Raw genomic sequence first — 19,130 nt, 5'->3', positions numbered from 1 at the left:
TTGCTTTGATTCTCGTATGAGATACATTAGACCCCATACTATGATGCACGAGTATAGGTCATGGAAAATGATAAATTTTATCTCACCTACTCGGAAGATGGAGTTTGTGAAGTGTATATATGAAGGGAAGATAATTGCACCTAGTTACATATGACTTATTTGCTAGTAGAGCAATTACAAGGAAGAATTAGTCAAGCGTTATGAATGGCATAGTCATCAAAAGAATGACATTAAAAGATTGTGCATAAAAGTGCTAGATTGAAGTATAGTCAAGGGTTACAAATAGCATAATTACTAAAAGAATACGACATTGAGAATCATGAATAGAAAGTACTAGTTTAAAGTTTAGATACTTCAAAAGTACTTAGCCTAAGAGCCCAAATATTAAGAAAAACTAGATTCTAGCTCAATGTAAGGCCTGTTGGAGTCTAATTACTTGAGATCATCTCGCACTTATCTTATTAAGTATTCACATGTTATGCCTATAACATGTTTGATATATAAGGACAATTTTCTAGTTGCCTCATGACTTGCCTAAAGCTAGTACAAGAAATTAATCATTAGGGTTAAAACTAAGATGTCTTGAGATCCATCGGATAACGATTACTTTTGCCAATCCAAATTCAGGGTTGGGTTATCAATCAAGGTAAGTGACCTATAGAACTTACATCATGAAAAGTGTTTGAACCCTTAACATATGCCCTAGCCGAAGGAAGGAAGTGTTAAGAAACATTTTTGCATAGTATTGCTCTTAGATCCCAAGGGGGAGAGCAAATATACGATGGAAATGTTATATCGTCTATTCTTGCATTGGTTGGAAAGAATACAATTGGTTTTGTTGATTGATTGAACAACATCCTAAATGCTTTTATATTCAACTGGTTGTTAGTTGTTGTTTGGATGATTATTCCAAGTGCTTGTGATTTATGGTAAATGCATGGCAAGGGTCTGTGATGACAAGTTGCCATGGAAATAAATGAATGTTTTCTTGGAAAATGATATTAGGACTGAATGCCTTGTTTGTGCTTGATTCTTAAAGGATTTAATTGAAGAAGGATATATTGCACGGGTGGATCACCTCCATGATTGCACCGCAGATTAACCCGAGAGGGCACTGCTCGATTCATGGGCCAAAGGTCGAGTGGTGAAAAGGCCAATCGCGGGAATGATGTTTCGCTCCTAGACAACTTGCGGGTTAGTTGGAGCTCTGGACACCCCTTTCTAGGTCTAGAATGGAGTTGAAGACCTCCGTGGCCCCCAACATCTGGGCATGTTGGGAGATCCTATTCTAGATAAAGGATTGAGTTTGTGGTGCCATGTGAATCGGACCAGTTACTTCTGCAGGGCAGAAGTGATACCTCTGTTTGACATAAGCGATACATAATTTCTCCTGTATGGGCGGGAGACAAAGATTAACTTGAAGATAAGTTAAGGAACTTATTTAAACTTGTTTGTCAATAGATTGCTTTGCTCTGTTTTCGTGTCTGTGCTATAAGTTATGCGAACGAACCCTGTTCCCTAAAAGGCTTAATTAATGAAGTTGAGTTTAAGTGTCACACATAAATGTGGTAGGACCTAATTAGAAAACTAAAGCTATTAAGGGAAGCGGGTGGGCGGAACCCCCGACGGGTCCGTCCTACGGCAGGGTGGTCCCAGAGAACTGGGAGGCTTCTCACAAGTTTTTTTATCGTCATTCGACCTTTAGGTATTGATAGGTTAGAACCCAATTCATGCCATTTTAGGGGATCGGAATGGGACTATGCCCTATGGGCAGAGAGGTTGAGCAGCGCATCCCTCTCGTTTCCCATTCTCTTTGAACCAAGTGCGGCATGGGTTTGCTTCGGTTTGGGTATCTCTGCGTGAAGTAGGATGTCCAAGATCCGACGTTAGAATGTTGTTAGGAGACCTTGGCCATTAGGAGCCAAAATTTCAGGTCAATCCTAGTGGGTTCGGCCATAAACGTTCCGTTGTGAGGCGGATTTAGAAAACCCTAGGCAACAAAACCCGAAATATTCCATGGGAGTGTCGGGCAGCGACGCTTAGATTCGTTTCTTGATAGACCGCTAAATGTGTGCCTAGATAGCCGATGGGTGGGCACCTCACAATTGATGAGCTCCTTTCCTCTTCCTCTCCACCTCAAGGATGCATAATAGCAAGGGCACGGGCTAATTCACTCTCTACCAAAACTTACCTAATGGGATAAGTTTACATGGAGAAGAGAGAGCACAACATGTTTTCCCAACAAATCACATTCTTTGCCCAAAATAAAAAACTAATTTGAATTTAGACCTTTATATGTAGTGCACACAAAAAATAATTATATTTTTTACACTTCTCCTTATTTTCTCAAAAGCTAATTGTATTTTTACCCTTGACTCTTTTTTCTCAAAACCTCACAATATTTAACTTTAGAAAGAGTGTATCATGTATTCCACTAAGATGCTCTCAGTATTGGATTAGTGAGTTGTAAAATTGTAGAGTGTGGTATTTGTTGAGGTGAATGCATCTACATAAACAATTCTTCTTGATTCCAATGTTAAATGCCTTGTTTTTACTTATTGAGTTTTCTCATGTTTTAAATGGTTGACTTAAATTCTATTGCTTATGCTAGCTTTTAGAAATGCATAGCCTATTTACCCATATCTTACATGTTTCTCACAAAAATGTTAAGGATATTCTCTAATAGTATAATAAGTGGTTTTGCAAAACTATTGACTTAAGGATTTAAAAAAAAGCTCATTCAAGCTATCATCCCATAAATCTTTTTTGTACAAAACTCTTTAGGATCCATATTATCATGACTCAAAGGTTTCTCCTAGGTATTGAAAGCAACATATTTCTTAGGCACTTTCAAGTGTCCTTGACGTCTAGCTCCAAAGATAGTATTCCTTGGAACAATACCCACTCTTTCTTTTGCTACTATCTATGCCACTTACTCTGATAGACCAACAACTTCATGGGCGCTAGTCCATTGTCAATGCAAAGCAACCATTCCTCATGTGAAGCATATGGATGATAGAGATTGATTATCTTCAACTTTTTTGTACAATGGACTCTCCATACATCATATTGGAGATGGTTGATCTAGCTTTCCTATGAAATTCATATGGAATATAGAAGGAATATGAAGAAAGACTATGAAGGGCCCATGAATAAACAATAAAAAACACAAGGAAAGGTAAGGAGAGAGCACTTGAGAGGATATTTTAGACCTTCTATAAGCCCAGATAGTAGTGGTAAAGCATGTAGATGAGAATGTCTCATGTAGAATGCCTAAAAAAGAGATCCATAGAGGATACTACATTAGTCTCAACAACCCAAAAACTAACTAAAACAAACACTGACAAGGTGCCCCACTAAGGTGCCAAGACCAAACACCTTTACTACCATTCTCGATGAACTTTATCAAGAGCTATAAGAGGACAAGGACAAAGTGGCAAGGGTAAGGCAGGAGGCACAAAGGTTGCTAGATGAGAAAGAGCTTTATACCAAATAAATAGATAGAAGGCAACCCAAATGTTCATTGAGGCAACTTTGTTTTTCTCTATCAAATAGGTTGTTGGATGCTTGATTTATGTACACATTATGAGGCCTAACATCTAGTTTGTAGTCTAATAAATGAGAAGGTTTATGTATAGACAAAAAAACAATGAAAACAAGTGTGGTAGTCATCACTCTTGTGTGATCTTCATGAAATTTACCACCATCACAAAACCATCCATCTTCATGTTATAAAATTTGTAGTTGTCAACAAATCAACATTTGATAACTCACATGCATGCAATTGTCAACTCCACATCATTTGATAGTCAAGCACACTCCCCATAAACCTACAACATCTTTAAAAAAAGCAGAAAAAGGAACACAAACAAGAAAAGCGGCAACACAACCAACAGTGAAGGCATATACACGAGAAACACAAACTTCGCAACTAGTACAAATTCCTTTCTTTAAAAAATCCCATCCGCATCTAGAGTCCACCTTTGGGATCATAGGTTAAAAGAAGTTGGATCATTTCTTCCTTTGTTGGTTTTAGGGGCAATCTTGTGCATTGCCTCCCATGGTCAACCATCTTCACTCCAGAAGATGTTCTAAAATTTGAGTGTCCTATTGGTCACTTTTCCCCCAATATGCATGTAGTTTTTTTATAATGAGGTTAGGGGCCATTGCCTCAACTCTAGGAAAGTTTTGTATATCCTCCCACTTCCTGCTAACCCCAAGGGGGAGAGGGGTTCTTACATTTTGTGGGACCACTCTAGATCTAATCGAAATACATAACAAGCAGGGAATGGATTTTGTCAATGAGGTTCAATTCTCCAACATCCTCGATGTGTGCTATGTGTGCCATCAATCTAGCCATTTTACCAATTATTGCATGCAAAAGGATAGTAATGTTGATTAATAACATCCTTAGGAAAAGTAGGTGCAAAGCCAGTCAATTCAGCAAGGGGACAAGAAGATGGAGAATAAGTCTAATAATGCTCTAGTGGCTAATACTACATCAACCCAAATGATTCTAAGGGGTGTCCCCCCACTACATTTGCTAGTAGTGGTAGCAATGAAGCTTCACATGATGGCAAGGTTCTTTAGATTCTAGATCCTAGCAAGGAGAGACAAAGTAGATCTGAAAGGGTAGGGGCCAAAGAGAATCCAAATATTGACAATTTTATTGAAGTCAAGCACAAGGGCTCCATTTCTAAGGTATCCATCCAGAAACTTGCCAAAGGACAACTGACCCTTACTTCTCTTGCTAATGCTGATCCCCCTCAATGAAGTCTTCATGGATAGGAGGGTATCTCACAAACAACCTGACATTACTAGGGTCCAAGAGGTTAAGCTTGATAGCTCTAATGATGCAGCTATCAACATACTTGGGTACTCTTGCTTTCCTAATGTATGTGAAAGAGGAAAAGGGGAGCTCTTGATGTTTGTTAGGTAGAGTTTTCAAGTTGATGTATTTGCCAATGATGAAAGGGGAAATGTTCTTGGGATCAAAATCCTTGTCTCAAGTGAAATGCTTGATTGTGTCTCAGTGTATGCACCAAATGTCTCTAGGTAAAGGGCTGGCATGTGGATGTGGCTCAAATCACATGTATCCAATAAGAATGTGGTCCTTTTTGATGATTGGAACATGACTACATGCCCTAAAGATCACTCACATGGTTCAAGGAATATGGTTGATGAGAGAGGTCTAACATCATCTCTCTGAATGGTTAATGCCATACTAGACGATCCTTTCTCATTGAGCACTTTGCTTGGAATTTATAAGTTCTCTTACCTCTCTAGCTCCAAGGTTAGTAGTGAGAAATCTAAGTTCCTATTATTGTCTTGGTGGGATAGCCCTCAATGGCTAGCTTAGTTTGGGATTAGGGAAGTTACCAAAGGGGAAATTATAAGGTACCTTGGAGTTCCTATTGGAGTAGACATCTCCCTTAGAAGCTAGTTTGAATGGTTCTTTAACAAGACACAGGCCACGATAGCATTGACCATCCTCTCATAGCAGGCTTTGCTGGTAGGCTGGTGCTTTTAAAGAGTATCTTATCTCCCATGATGGTATTTGTGACCGACCTCTATAAACCCCCTTTGCTAAAGTCAATTGGGATAGGATTGAAGCCCTTAATAAGGAATGCGTTGTGGTCATTTGGAGAAGCAAAGGGATGGTCAGGGAGCAAGTAACTTCATCGGTGAACGAGGGCGGGCTTAGTTTGGAGCCTCTCAAAGGAGAAAGTGCAAAGGTTCTCTATTACCCTCCTTAAGAGGATTCAAGATGGCCAACCCTAGGCTATCTTGATTACTAGCTAGATATTTGGTGCTCTGGTATGTGGCAAAGTTTGGAAAGACTTGAAATTGTATGATGTTGTCTTTGGTAGCCCCTACATGACATTGCGGCACTCTAATGGCAGTCAACAATTAGTGATTGCTTAGAGAGCCCCATGTGGTTCATTTTATTGGGAAAATGCAATAGCAAGAAGGGAGGATGGCTAGTGTAAAGGACTTGATTGTTGCTGGTATGATGTTTGGGGTCATGTTTCTTCTTCCTTTCTCTTGTATGAGTAGGTGTGGTCACCCATTTTGGGTTAAATAGGAAAAAAGCCAAATAGCTACAAGAGGTTATATCCAAAGTGAAGGAGGTGTGGTATGTGAAGAAATACCCTAATGCAAAAACATAAATGAAAATGTATGGCAAAGCATAAACTCAAAAGAACACTCATTAACGGCATGTTTCGTTGATGAGGATGAAGAACCATGAGGTGTCAGATAACTGGAATAGGAAGGAGGTGCTAGAGGGGGATAAGTAGGAGGGGAAGTGGGTAGGCAGAAATATGTTGATAATGTCCAATGGATGCCAATTGATGCAGAGGAATTGGAACATGAATGTTTCCATAAAGTGCTGGTGGAGGTGGATGCATTGGGACACATAAGCCTTGGCTGGGGCACAACAAAATGACCATAAGGCCCATTAGGTAATGCCATGAAGACAAACTATGATACATTGATTCACACTCGGTAGTGGCTAGGTGGCATTCCCAAGCTGTGAAAAATCCAAAAGTGTGGGGATGGGAGGATGAACCTCCATCATGGAGACATCACCTAGTTGGGGGAAAGACGAGGCCCTAAAAGGCATGCCTAAGGGTGAGGGACCCCCGATATGATGTGTGACTACATGTATGGTGCACTTTATGGAGGTTGAAAGGAAGGTGTAGTGGAACTAGTGGGTTGGATGTGTGGGAGACTAAATGGATTTGTCATTTGAGTTGTTGTGGGAAATGTGTTAGGTTCCTTTTGTTCATTAAATGCAAATGAAGAAATAAATGAATCTCCAAAATCATATTGACCATGAGATGTAAACACATGAAGAAAAAATGAAGAAGGAGCACTCACCATAGATTCTTCCAATTTTTGCTTACCTTTTCTTGAGTTCAAAAAGAAAAATCTATCCTCTTCAGGGCTTATGAACCAATAGTTGGTATGAGGAGTTCCTTCATCTTGAGCATCACCAATGTCTTGCGGAAAGGAGAAAGTAAAATCATAAGATTAAGAACTAATAGCATGCCTATTTGACATAGGAGTGAATGAGGGTGGAGAAATATATGCAAAAGATGAAAGAGGCAAGGATGGAGATGATGGTTGTAAATATGAAAATGGTTTGTACTCTATGCTAGTTTCCACATCATGGTAATTAGTCCTTTGTGGAGCTTTCGTCCTTCTTGCAAAATCATTAGAGAGGTGCACCAAATCTAAAGGGGACAACTGAAATTTACCTTCAATTTGCTATTGAGCTCGATACATAAGAATGAGATCATATTTGGCTTGTGAGATCTCATATGGTTTGTGGACTCCATAATAGTCCCAAGATTCTCCAACCATGTTGAATTGAGGAGTAAGTTATGAAGCCCACTCTATCACATGTCTTGAAGTATGAGGCTTGAGCCACGGTGATGTTTTGAAGATGTGCTTGAAGCCATCTTGCCCTCATGTTGTTCTTGCTTATTGTGAAGCGCTTTTAGATCAAAGGCCGAGGTTTCATGGAAGAGAACCTTGCACTGATACCATGTGAGGAAATATGCTAACATAGAAACATAAATGAAAGTGGATGACAAAACATAAACTCAAAAGAACATAGTTAGGTTTAGTATAACAATGAACACACTAGAATCTGAATGAATGATTGAAAATTGAATATACAATGTCCATGCAACAAACAAATAATGCAATAATGAAAATTGTACCCTGAACTCTCATGTTTTGAGGACCGAGGCAGGGCTGCTAAGCGGGAGAGTGTGTTGTACTCTTGACAGATCCCAAAACATAGCAAAGGCAGCTTCCTAGAGTTGAACACTAGCAAACAAAGCTATGGAAGCTGGATTTGATGTAGATAGGCAACGAAGGAGAGAGAAATACTAAAAACACAAGTACATGAGGAGAGAGAAAAATTGGGCGACAATAGAGGAGTGCAAACACAGTCACATCAGGAGCTAGGTGACAAGCAGTGGAGAGAGCAAACACCAAATGCGGCCAAAAAATGATGAAGCGACAATGTAGGAGTGATGGCAACAACCTCCTGTGCCCCTGGATAGTGTAATGCAACACAATAGTGGTGGTCACCTCCAGTCTACTAGGGATGAACACCTAGCAACAAATGGAGGAGATGGAGGCTGGAATCAAGTGCGAGATGGTAGTAGTTAACATATGATAGCTCCTGAAACCTATAAAAAACGAGATTGAGGCTAAATGGAGGGCATCTTGCCTATTTATAGAAAGTTTCGGGACCTCCTACTGTGCACCGTTTTAAAACTTTCTCAAACCACACACCAATTTAGGGTTTGATTAATTAGGCATTTTTTTGGAATATTTAAGTGGCTAATTCACACGTTAGCTCAATTGGTCTACTTCTCCACATATGAACATCCACTTGTTTCTAAAATATTTGACCAACTCCCATGATAAATCCCTACTTGCTACTAAGGGAAGTATTGACTTTTGTGAGCCTAATGCTAGGCGGCTCCTTAGGACTATGGAATCCAGTCACAAAGCTGAGCTAGGAGGGGTCTTTAGGACCTAGAAGAAGTGTCTAAAGAAGGAGTGGAGAGGCACATCAATCTCCAAGTTTATGCATGTGCCTCCCATGTGTATCTTTTGTAGGAAGAACGAGGAAACTGTAAAGCATGTCTTCTAGGACTACCAAGAGGTTCAAGCTCTTTGGAGGAGTATCATGAAAGCTATGGAGAGATCCCACTTGCATCATGTGGTGGGCTAGAAGCAGGTTCTTTTAGTTGATTAAGGGCATCTCAACAAGGCTTGTGAAAAGATGTGGAATGTTGTTAGGGGCAGCGCCGGCCTTGTTGCACCTTTGCTATTGTCATAACAACATTGCGTTAGGCAGGCTCAGAACCTCACATGTCTCTCCTAGTAGCTTGTGTAACAACCTTTTTTTATTGAGGCTCATCTTTCGCTTATTAAGATGGCTAAGAAGGATGAGGCCATTAAGCGAGTCGCCAAGCTCTTTAAAGGCCTGTTACGATGTCTTTAGCCCTCCATCTTTGGTGGTGATGTAAAGGTAACACCCTTCTAAATATAAATCTACTTTCGCATAAAAAAAAAGCGGCATCCTTTGCAGGCGGAGGCCCTGATGAGATGCACTTGTAGCATATCGCCTAAAAATAATCCACTCGCGGGGGTGCTTGTCCTGAACTCTCAGGTTTGTTTTCAGGAAAGGACCACCAGAGATATGAAGTTCGTAACGATTCGTCTGTCTCTATGCGTTTGTCGATCTGCGAGGATGGAGGGGGAGGAATAAATCAGCATCGCAAGCATCACCTTGGAGATTCTTTCTTTCTCGCTGGCTGGGAAATTTCTTCTCCCAATGTAGTTACATCATCCCTTCTGTGGTGATACCTTCTGTATCGATGCTGGACATAGCCAGCGATCAGGAATGATTCAGGACATAGCTAGGTCGCTTGGTCAGATCAAATCAGATTTTGTATCGACGCACGACATAGCTAGTGTTGATCAAACTGATCCAAAACAGTGAGGGCATAGCCAGGTGACTTGGTCAGTTCGAACTTGATTTTGGCTCACTGCTAGGTCATGATCATTAGCTCCTTCTTGCTCGTATTATTCTTGATGGGGGATGCCAGCTCGGAAGCCTTGATGCCCTCTTACGCATGCAATTACGCAGCGCAGATCTGTGGTGGCATCACTATACCCTACCCCTTTGGTATGACAGATGAATGTGGGCTTCCCAACTACCGCATCTCTTGCATGAACAGCTCTGCCGGGCTGTCTTCTCCATACATTCTCGCAGATTATGACGTCTATGTACAGGTCCTGAGCTTCTCAACAGATTATCTTATCGTCAACTCTACAGGTTTTAGAAGCACCATATGTGGCAATCCTGTCAATGGCAGTTATGTTGAGGATGGCGCAGTCTTGGGATTGAGCTCGTCCAAGGGTATTGCCATCTCACCTGACAACGCTTTCCTGGTGGTTGGGTGTGGTATTGCTGGGACCTTTGAAATGTCACCGCCTCTGTATGTCAATAATATGCAATCAGCAAAGCTCTCTGGCAGCTGCTCAGAAACATGCAGCTATAATGGCATGTATGAGCTCCAGAACGACACCAGCTGCAAAGTGGAGTTCCCAAGTGTCGGTGCTAAAACCATATATTTTGAATCATTCTTTGCAAGGTGGGTAACAAGCTACATGGCAAATGAGACTATATGCGGTTATTCGACAATTTATCATGAAGGTTCTGTGTATGCAGTGCCATCACCATCTTTAGCGGCATCTTCACTTGAACAAAACTATGTTCTGAAGCTCTCTTGGGGCCTCACAATTGATACTCCTGGCTACAAGTGTAGCAATCTTCCTGCATATCATGGTTATGCCTGTGCAGAGCACTCAAATTGTGTCAATGTGCCCAACATTGAGCTAACAGGGGACACACATCCTCAACTCACTGATGGCTATGTTTGTGAATGTGCTAAAGGATACCATGGAGACGGCTACAGAAATGGAACCCAGTGTCAAGGTGTGTTCAATAACCCTGGTACAACATGAAGACACATCCAGTCTGGATGTTATTGTGAGCTTTGGGACTTTTAAGTTTTCCTTCATAGATACTCAGCTGAATGAGTGATTTTTGTAGATATAGATGAATGCTTGGAAGGCCTAGATAACTGCATCAAAGATCCACGGTTTCGTGTCTGCATCAACACACCAGGAAGCTTTGTTTGTGGCTGCTTGGCTGGTGCTGAAGGCAACGGTGTGGACGTTCACAGTCCATCTGGTACGGGTTGCACACTTAAGCTTCCAAGGAAGTTGACAACAATCGTGTACATCTTAACAGGTAAACATTCTACATTATTAGAAGAGTTTTCCACCGAGCATTTCAGAGGGTTGTTTAGCAGCATCTGCATTAAAGGGTGGCTTTCGAGATGCCTCCTGTAACACAACCGAGCAACTAGCAAAAAATGTGTGTGACCAGAAGCAAATGTCTTTGATTTCTCACATAGTCAAGATGTCTTGTTTATGCAGGTGCTTTAGGATCTGCGTTTGGGGTGGCTTCCCTTTGCTTCCTTGTTAGTTGGTGTTGGGTGTCCTATAAATCTAACCAGAAAAAAGCCATGTACTTCAAAATGAATGGGGGCTTGAGGCTGCAGGAGTACATAGTCTCTTCCTCTACGTCAAAGAGGAACGTACCAAAGCTGTTCCCAGAGGATGAGCTCAGAAAAGCCACCCAAAACTATGCACCCCAGCTGAAATTAGGTGGTGGTGGTCATGGCACTGTATATAAAGGTCATCTGAAGGATGGCACAATAGCAGCTATCAAAAAGCCTTTCCTCTACAATCAAGATTCAGCTTATCAGTTCATCAACGAGATCATTATCCTTTCCCAAGTCAATCATAGGAACATTGTCCGTGTGCTGGGCTGTTGTTTGGAGACGCAAACACCCCTCTTAGTGTACGAGTATGTGTCCAATGGCACCCTGTATGAGCATTTGCACCATAGCATCCAGCAAAATGGTATACAGCTACCCATTAAGCAGCCACCCCAGAGTAAATTTATATGTTTGGGGTGGGAGAGTAGGCTAACAATAGCTGTGGAATGTGCAGAAGCACTAGCGTATCTCCACTCATCTCTTTCTACCCCAGTTTTACACCGAGACATCAAGTCTTCGAACGTTCTATTAGATAGAACCCTTACCCCAAAGATATGTGATTTTGGCATTTCTCGTGTGATCCCGGGCAATCAGACTCATGTGTCTACCCTCTTCCAAGGAACCTTAGGTTATCTTGACCCTGAGTATTTTAAGACACAACGCCTCAATGACAAGAGTGATGTCTACAGCTTTGGGGTGCTCTTGCTGGAGTTAGTTACAGCTCGAAAGCCTATCTTCTCAGAGGCTCAGCAAATTGGCGAGTGTCATTACTCACTAATGAAAGCAACTGAGCAATCACCACATCTGGACTTGAGCACCCTCTGCATCAGTGCGATGCAGTCAGGTGAGCTGTCCAAAGTTGTAGATCATAGATTGAAAGCCTATGAGAACTCCTCTGTCATGTTGTCGATCTGCCAGGTCACAAGTCTAGCAGCCTCTTGTGTCCAGGCAGAAGGATGCAACCGGCCAACAATGAGGGAAGTCCTCCAGAGTCTGAGATGGATCAATGCCTCGTGGCATCAACATATGTGTGGACATGTGGAATCCATCCATAATGATGCTACCCATTGTAACACTAAAATAACTTCATGTCAAAACACCATGATTATGATTGAGGAATCCTAAATTGCAGCATAAGTTCCATTTATTTCTGATTTTTTGACATGGTAGAGAGGCCATGAAACATGGCCCCTAACTTGTGTTGAATGTGAAATGGTCCCAACATAGACAGGTTAGGAGTTATTATATGGTAGTAGCTTTGAACTTACTAACCATTTCGATTTTTCTCTCTTTGCAAATTGTTTCCCCCTATTCTAGGTTATTAACGAGGTATAAGATATCAACCACCAAAGTAACCTTTGGGGCTTTGGTTGAGCAAATCAAGTGGAAGCCAGGGTATGATAAGAGGGTAAGGAGAGCACATTACCCAATCTAGCAAAGGTTCTCTCTTTGTGTAGTGCATTTTGAGGGTATTAGTTTAAAGGCTCTTGCTTTTGAGTTCAACAAAATGGTTTTCCGCTGTTGTAGTATATCGCTATGATTCCAATGAGACATTAGTTGCAAATATGTGAGTCCAATGGTTTTAAAACAAAGTGAAGGACCACATACATAGAGATGTACATAAATGTGTGTGTGTGGCCTTGATATGTCACTCCTTTCTCCCCTTATTTATCCTATAAGTGACTTGAGTGGTATAAAGCAATTAGAAGGATGACACAACTAATTTTAACTCTTGCGATGTGTTTGGCATTGTGACAAGTTGGGGTGTGTCCAAAACCAAAGCCACATGGTCCGAGATGATTGGGACTACATAGTTGGAAAGGGGTAAAATTACTTTATATTCAAACTATCAAAGGGTAAAGAGACTTTGAAGAATGTCAAGCTACAAAGACAGGTTGATACCACAAATTTAGGTGAAGATGTTCCCACTTCAATGAATCAAGTTTCTATAGTGGTTGGTGAATTGTGGTGAGAAGCTAAGAGAATTGATAGTATTAAACTAAGTGAAAGGCATAATATTTTGCAAGACAGAGACATAATACTAGCATTGTTTGTAGTGTAGAACAAGAAGCCAATGAGCTAGAGTGCACATAAGGCATTTAGGAAATAACTTATGGGAAAAAGTTAGAAAAGGAGGTAACCTTGATATGGATATAAACTGAATTGAAAGGCATGATGTGTTCCATTATGTAAATAGTGTTAGGGGTATGCATGCTAGAGGAGGAAAGCCAATGACCTAAAGCCCATACATGGCATTTAGAAATTACTTGACTTAAATGTGCAAGGCATAAGATGGGTGGGAAAGTGTTATTATACAAGCTTTCTACAAGTGAATGCTTAAAGCGTGGAGCTTGAGTAGCATTGTACATTAATTGTGAGTCATTAATAAATAGTTTTACAAAAAAATTATTTAGTAAAGCATATTTTCATTTTTGTATGCAAATGCAACATCTTTTAGATGATAATGGATCTTACTCCACAAAGGGAGCCTTGCTTGGTTTACTCAAGGTATGGAGATTTATCATTAACAAGAATGTTATGGTTATTGGAGGGTGATGCCTCATGGTGGTAGAGTTAATCGTGTAAATCATATGCAAACATTATTATTGTGATATTATAGTAAGATAGCAACTTGATACAATGAACATGGAGCCTCTTGCAACTCAATCAAAGGAAATATAAAAGTACCACTTGAGAAAAGTTTGCTTACTTGTCTTGTAAAGGATATGTTGAAAATGCAAGTGGTTAGACAAGACTATCGGCAATGGTTTATGAGTAATACATGGAAAAAATTGTAGAATGCAAAATAAAAACTTATGTCATTAGAACAACTTGAGTAGCTTTTACTAGACCAAGAAAATTTGGATTTAAATCAAGATGATTTCATAACCAATGAAATTGGGTGAATACCTTTAATGAGACTCATAAAGATGTAGAGCTTTAAAAATGTTTGTTTTTAGAATTATAATGTTAAAGTTCTCTCAATAATAAAGTAGCAAAAGCAAAGCTTGTAAGATAGTGTAAACACGTTAATATAAAGAAAAAATTATAGTTAAAGCAAAATAAACTACAAATGGATAATGTACAGATTATCTAGAGTACAATGTTGTCTTACATTGTCTATATAAAAGGTTTGCCATTCTAGTTAATTATATACAAAGAAAAATGATTGAATATCTCAAGCTTGCCAACCATCAACACTAGGTGCTTCATCATTTTCATCTAGTTTTGTTGGTGATACCATTGGTGTTGATGTTGACCTTGTATTGATATCCAAATGATTTCATTGAGCATTGATATCCAACATGCCAAATCTTGATTATATGCTAAGCTCTCTATTGACTATTATGAACATATGATGTCATGCAAGCATACAAGTTTGTACTTAACTTGTTGCACATCTTATGCTTTAAAAGTCCCATGATGTTCAACATTCTTTTCATTCTCAATTAATCCTAGAGTAGTTGTTTTAGCCATGTCAGCTTTACTTTCTTTTCATTCTCCACTAATCTTGGAGAACTTTACTTATGCTCAACTTATCTCATAATTAGGTAATAGCACTTGATTTTGTAGGCTCTATAAGTTCTATGAATTGGTGTCACAGAGTCTCTCCAAAGCATTGTGATTGTTGTAAAAGTGTGTCCTCATTTATTATTAAGATGGTCACACTATAGTCAAGCAGTTGTATAAATCTTTCAAAGTGATCTTTAAAGACATGGACTCTTTTCTAAAACTCTACTTAAATAATATGCATGTCTTGTTTGCTATTTTTTGATTATGGATATATTATTGACATTGCCTTTGATAGTTCATCTCTTGGGAACCGTTCTCTTATTTGATGTACCAAAAACTTTATAACTTTATAACTCATGCCAAGGTAGTTTAAAACTCCTCCCCATATCATTGATAGTTTGATCATTGATAGTTTTCATGTTTACTAGTTGTTTTTTAACAAGTTGGCCTCAAACTTGCTTCGAAGAAACATAAAGTTGTACCAATCTTGAATGTAACTTGATGCATATTAAACCATTTTTATTTATTGTCAAAAGGCTCTTGCTAGGTTCCAATTCAAAGCCCAAAATTTTGTGGCAAATTTTTAATATCTCCTCATGTAGAGGATGATTCATAATTGCATAAAATGAATGTAATGCTAAGCATTTCATCTTTCAGATATTTTTATATTTAGCCATATACCTTATGCACTTTTGAGCAAGCTTCACAAGGACATTAAGCTTTGTAAGTAGAGGGATGATTTTTGCCAAAAAAATCAAAATTAGAAAGAAAATAGTATAAATAATATGTTTATATGTTGACTTGAAGAAAATTGAAATACCTATTAATGTGAGAAATGTCTCCAAATTGGTCAAAGTTGTTACTAAAGATAGATGTCTTTGCATTCATATACTTCTATAGGACAAGTTGAGTTTTCTTCTTATGTTACTCTTTTGTAGTTGAAGAATGCAAACACCTATTACTCAAGTCATATATTTGGATATCAATGTCATTGTTAAGGTATTTGGTGCCTTGGTGAGTCCAAATGGCATTATCGCAAAGTCATGATGGGTATGCTCAACTATGAAGGCTTTGTGTATATGTGCCTTGAAGATGTACACTTGGTGATATCTTTTTTCTAAGTTTCCTTGGAAAGTACTTTTTTATAGATTGCATTCTTCATGAAATAATACAACATAGTTCTTCATGAGCAAAGGAATGGGAGACTAGATGTAAATCTTATAGGCAAATAAGAGTTGGGGTACATGAAAGAGTTATTTAAAAAATCAACTTTTGGTAGTAGAGAAGACTAAGATAAATCAAGAAAGGAGAAATGCTATTACATTTTTGTCACTATTGTGTATGGTTTCCCTTAGTCCTAAGTCAATATCTAGAATCTTAAACACCATATTTGTATTTGCATGCATAACATATTTCCAATGTTTATTTAAATAACTAATGAATATACAACAATGTATAAGTCTAAAATTGCAAGCTATAATCAACGATGTCCCTTAGTTTGATCCCATAAAGATGTGAGGCATGACAAAGCAAAGGATATGTAATTCTTAAGTTACATGCTACAACAAAAATGGAAAACAATACAATTACACTAAACATGGTACCCCTTGGTGCTAGGTCATTAAGAAATGGGACATGGACACCATGTTGTGTGCATGCATAAGGTAATCTTTGTGTTTGTTTTTACTGAGTAAAGCTTAAGACATATATACCAAGTGCAATATTAGAAATTCTCAAGTTACAAGCAATGACAATATGGGCAAAAGTTTGACTACAAAAAGCGTGATATCCCTTATTGCCTAGCTATAAAGACATGGGACCTAGATACCATGTTGTATACATGCAATCTTTGTGTTTGTTTGTACCAAGTGAGAATTGGGACATAGACACAAAGCAAAATATCAATTATTCTCAACTTACAAGCTATAACAACATGGGAAATAATGTGCATACACGAGACATGGTATCCCTTAATGACAAGCCATAACAACATGGGACCTAGACACCATGTTGTGTGTAGGCATAGGCAATCTTTGTGTTTGTTTAGACCAAGTGAAATGTAGGATATGAAGACAAAGCAAGCTATCAATAGTTATCAAGTTACACAAGCTAGAACAATATGGGGAATAATGCAACTACAATAAACACGATATCCCTTGGTGCTAAGCCATTAAGATGTGGGACCTAGACACCATATCAAGTGCACACATTAGGTAATCTTTGGGTTTGTTTATGCCAATTGTGGCTTGGGACATGGACGCAAAGAGAAGTATTAATAATTTCCAAGTTATAAACTATAAGAAATATGGGCAATAATAGGACTACACTAAATATGCTATCCTTTGATGCCAAGGCATAAAGACATGGGACCTAAATGCCATGTTGTGTGTAGGCATAAGGTCATCTTGATAGCTCTTTGTGCCAAGTGAGGATTGATACATCACAAAGCATAGTGGAAATGAGTCTTAAATTACAAGCCATGCCAACCATAAATAATATCGTGTTTACACCTAGCATAATGTCCTTTAGTGCCAAGCCATATGGACATGGGACCTAAATACAATACTTAGCAAATATCACTTTATATTTGTGTATCATTTTCTCTCTCTTTAACACTCTTAAAGAACAAAAACACAAGAGGAGATCAAGATCTTCCTAAAATCACATTCTATGAAGAGACTTAAGGCATATCAATTCTTCATATAAACCTTGCTATGTTTCAAACTATTTGTATAGAATATAGTAAAACCAAGTGTCTCTTCTTGAAGATGTACATAAAAGTTGAGGATTACTAGGAAAAACACATACCATTGCAATATAATTTCTAGGATAGATATAATAGATTTTTAAAAAATCCATGGAGGGTGATTATGATATAGTAGATATTAGTGTTTGTTCCTAATTTTTCCATATCCATTTCCATATGATGAAAAGAATGTTAGCATGATAGTGTATGTATAGGTAACACACAAGCAATTCATGAACTAGCTACATAATCATCATACGAAATACATAACTCATCTTATAAAAGCCATAATTATAGTCAATTGGATTCATAAATTAGTTATGTAGCCATTATCTGTGAAAGCCATCATCTTACATCATTTCAAGGAAAGCACACTCACTTGTTGTTTTTGTCTACCTTGAGATATGATGAGGTTAGGAGCCTAGTTTTGAAATGACATTATGGGACACAACAACTATCTTGAACAAGCTTGATCCCTCTTACATTGTCCACATTTTCGTGACTATCCCATTGAAAAGAAAGACAATGCTATGTTTGCCTCAAACCTAGCAGTTTGGAATTTAAGCTCTATCATATTAAAGTTAGAAAATAATTATTGCACCCAAAAGTAGATACAATTTAGTCAAAACACATACAATGTTAAAATTATTTAGGTGCAAGTTCGGATATTGCTCTTATTTTTCACTAGGGCTATCTATATTTTTGCAATAGAACCTTGTCAATTCAAGTCTATAAGATCTTGATCTAAGAGTCCTTGTGAGTGGTTTGATAAAAATGACATTTATACCCTTGGATGGCTTGATAGGCAGGCATCATTTGATTCAACCTTTTGAAAGCACCCAACCCAAAGTAATGATAAATGTTGGCTTATTAGGTGAAGTAGAAGCAGGGGTGTGCCCAAGGCTCGATCCACTTGTTTCCCCTCATCTAGGTGTGTGAGCTATGAGCACACGAGTTTCAATTTTGGAGAATAGGGATGGATGAAGAGAATTGAAGAACATGTTTAAAATGAAAAGAGAAGTAGAGAAGGAAAGGGGTAAACAAAAGTGAAAAAAGAAATTAGGAGAAATTTTTTTGGTCATTGTCATTATCTTTCTCTCTTTCTCTTTCTCTCTCTATCTCTCTCTCTTTTGTAATCTACCCTAATGGTAAGCTGCTTATTTTATTAGCCCACTAACTTGGTTTCAGATCTTCCTTTTTCCATACCTATACTAAAATGATTGAGTAGAATGTAGTAGTTAAACCCAATACCTTCTTGATTACCATGCATTCAACTTATGCATACATACATATATATATATCCCCTCCCATGCCCCCTAGCTTGGCAGGGTGACAAGTATAAGGTTGATGACTCATATGTGGTTCAAAAAGTTCCTAAGGTGCCATGTTAAACATGCTTATTTAGTTGTATCTTGGACAAAATTTTGGGCCATGTGGAGTATTAGGATAACATGAAAACTCTCTACACTTGATGATAATACTTTGTGTCCTTTCCTTTTTTAGGTATGTTGTTGGAGCTAGTACTCAATTTGATCTCCCATGATAAAACAAATGACATGTTTTCTAAATGCTTTTGAGTTTTAATACAATGTTTGTGATATTATCATACTTAATCATACATTGTACATGAGCTCCATACAAACATTGATTTCATAAGAAGCATGCATATACACATTCAAGAAGTACAAATACTTTTTGAAATTGAAGCA

The 19,130-nt window shown here is 38.5% G+C and overlaps 1 protein-coding gene across 2 annotated transcripts; it reads left to right on the top strand.

Moving 5' to 3' along the window:
* Positions 1–9,134: 9,134 nt before the first annotated feature.
* On the top strand, positions 9,135–12,325 carry LOC148038121 (wall-associated receptor kinase 3-like). Of its 2 annotated transcripts, none has more exons than XM_087669174.1 (3): positions 9,135–10,531; positions 10,655–10,849; positions 11,038–12,325. In XM_087669174.1, exons 1-3 carry the CDS (start codon positions 9,589–9,591, stop codon positions 12,285–12,287), a joined length of 2,388 nt encoding a protein of 795 aa, XP_087525300.1. In that variant the 5' UTR covers positions 9,135–9,588; the 3' UTR covers positions 12,288–12,325. The 2 variants fall into 2 exon arrangements, with proteins under 2 accessions (XP_087525300.1, XP_087525297.1); XM_087669171.1 differs by having other exon boundaries at positions 10,649–10,849.
* Positions 12,326–19,130: the final 6,805 nt, after the last annotated feature.

Source organism: Lygodium microphyllum, chromosome 3, assembly GCF_053477565.2.
Source record: "Lygodium microphyllum isolate KBCC chromosome 3, Lygodium_microphyllum_v1.1.10, whole genome shotgun sequence".
NCBI lineage: Eukaryota > Viridiplantae > Streptophyta > Polypodiopsida > Schizaeales > Lygodiaceae > Lygodium > Lygodium microphyllum.
This window is presented reverse-complemented; position numbering and strand designations above follow the sequence as displayed.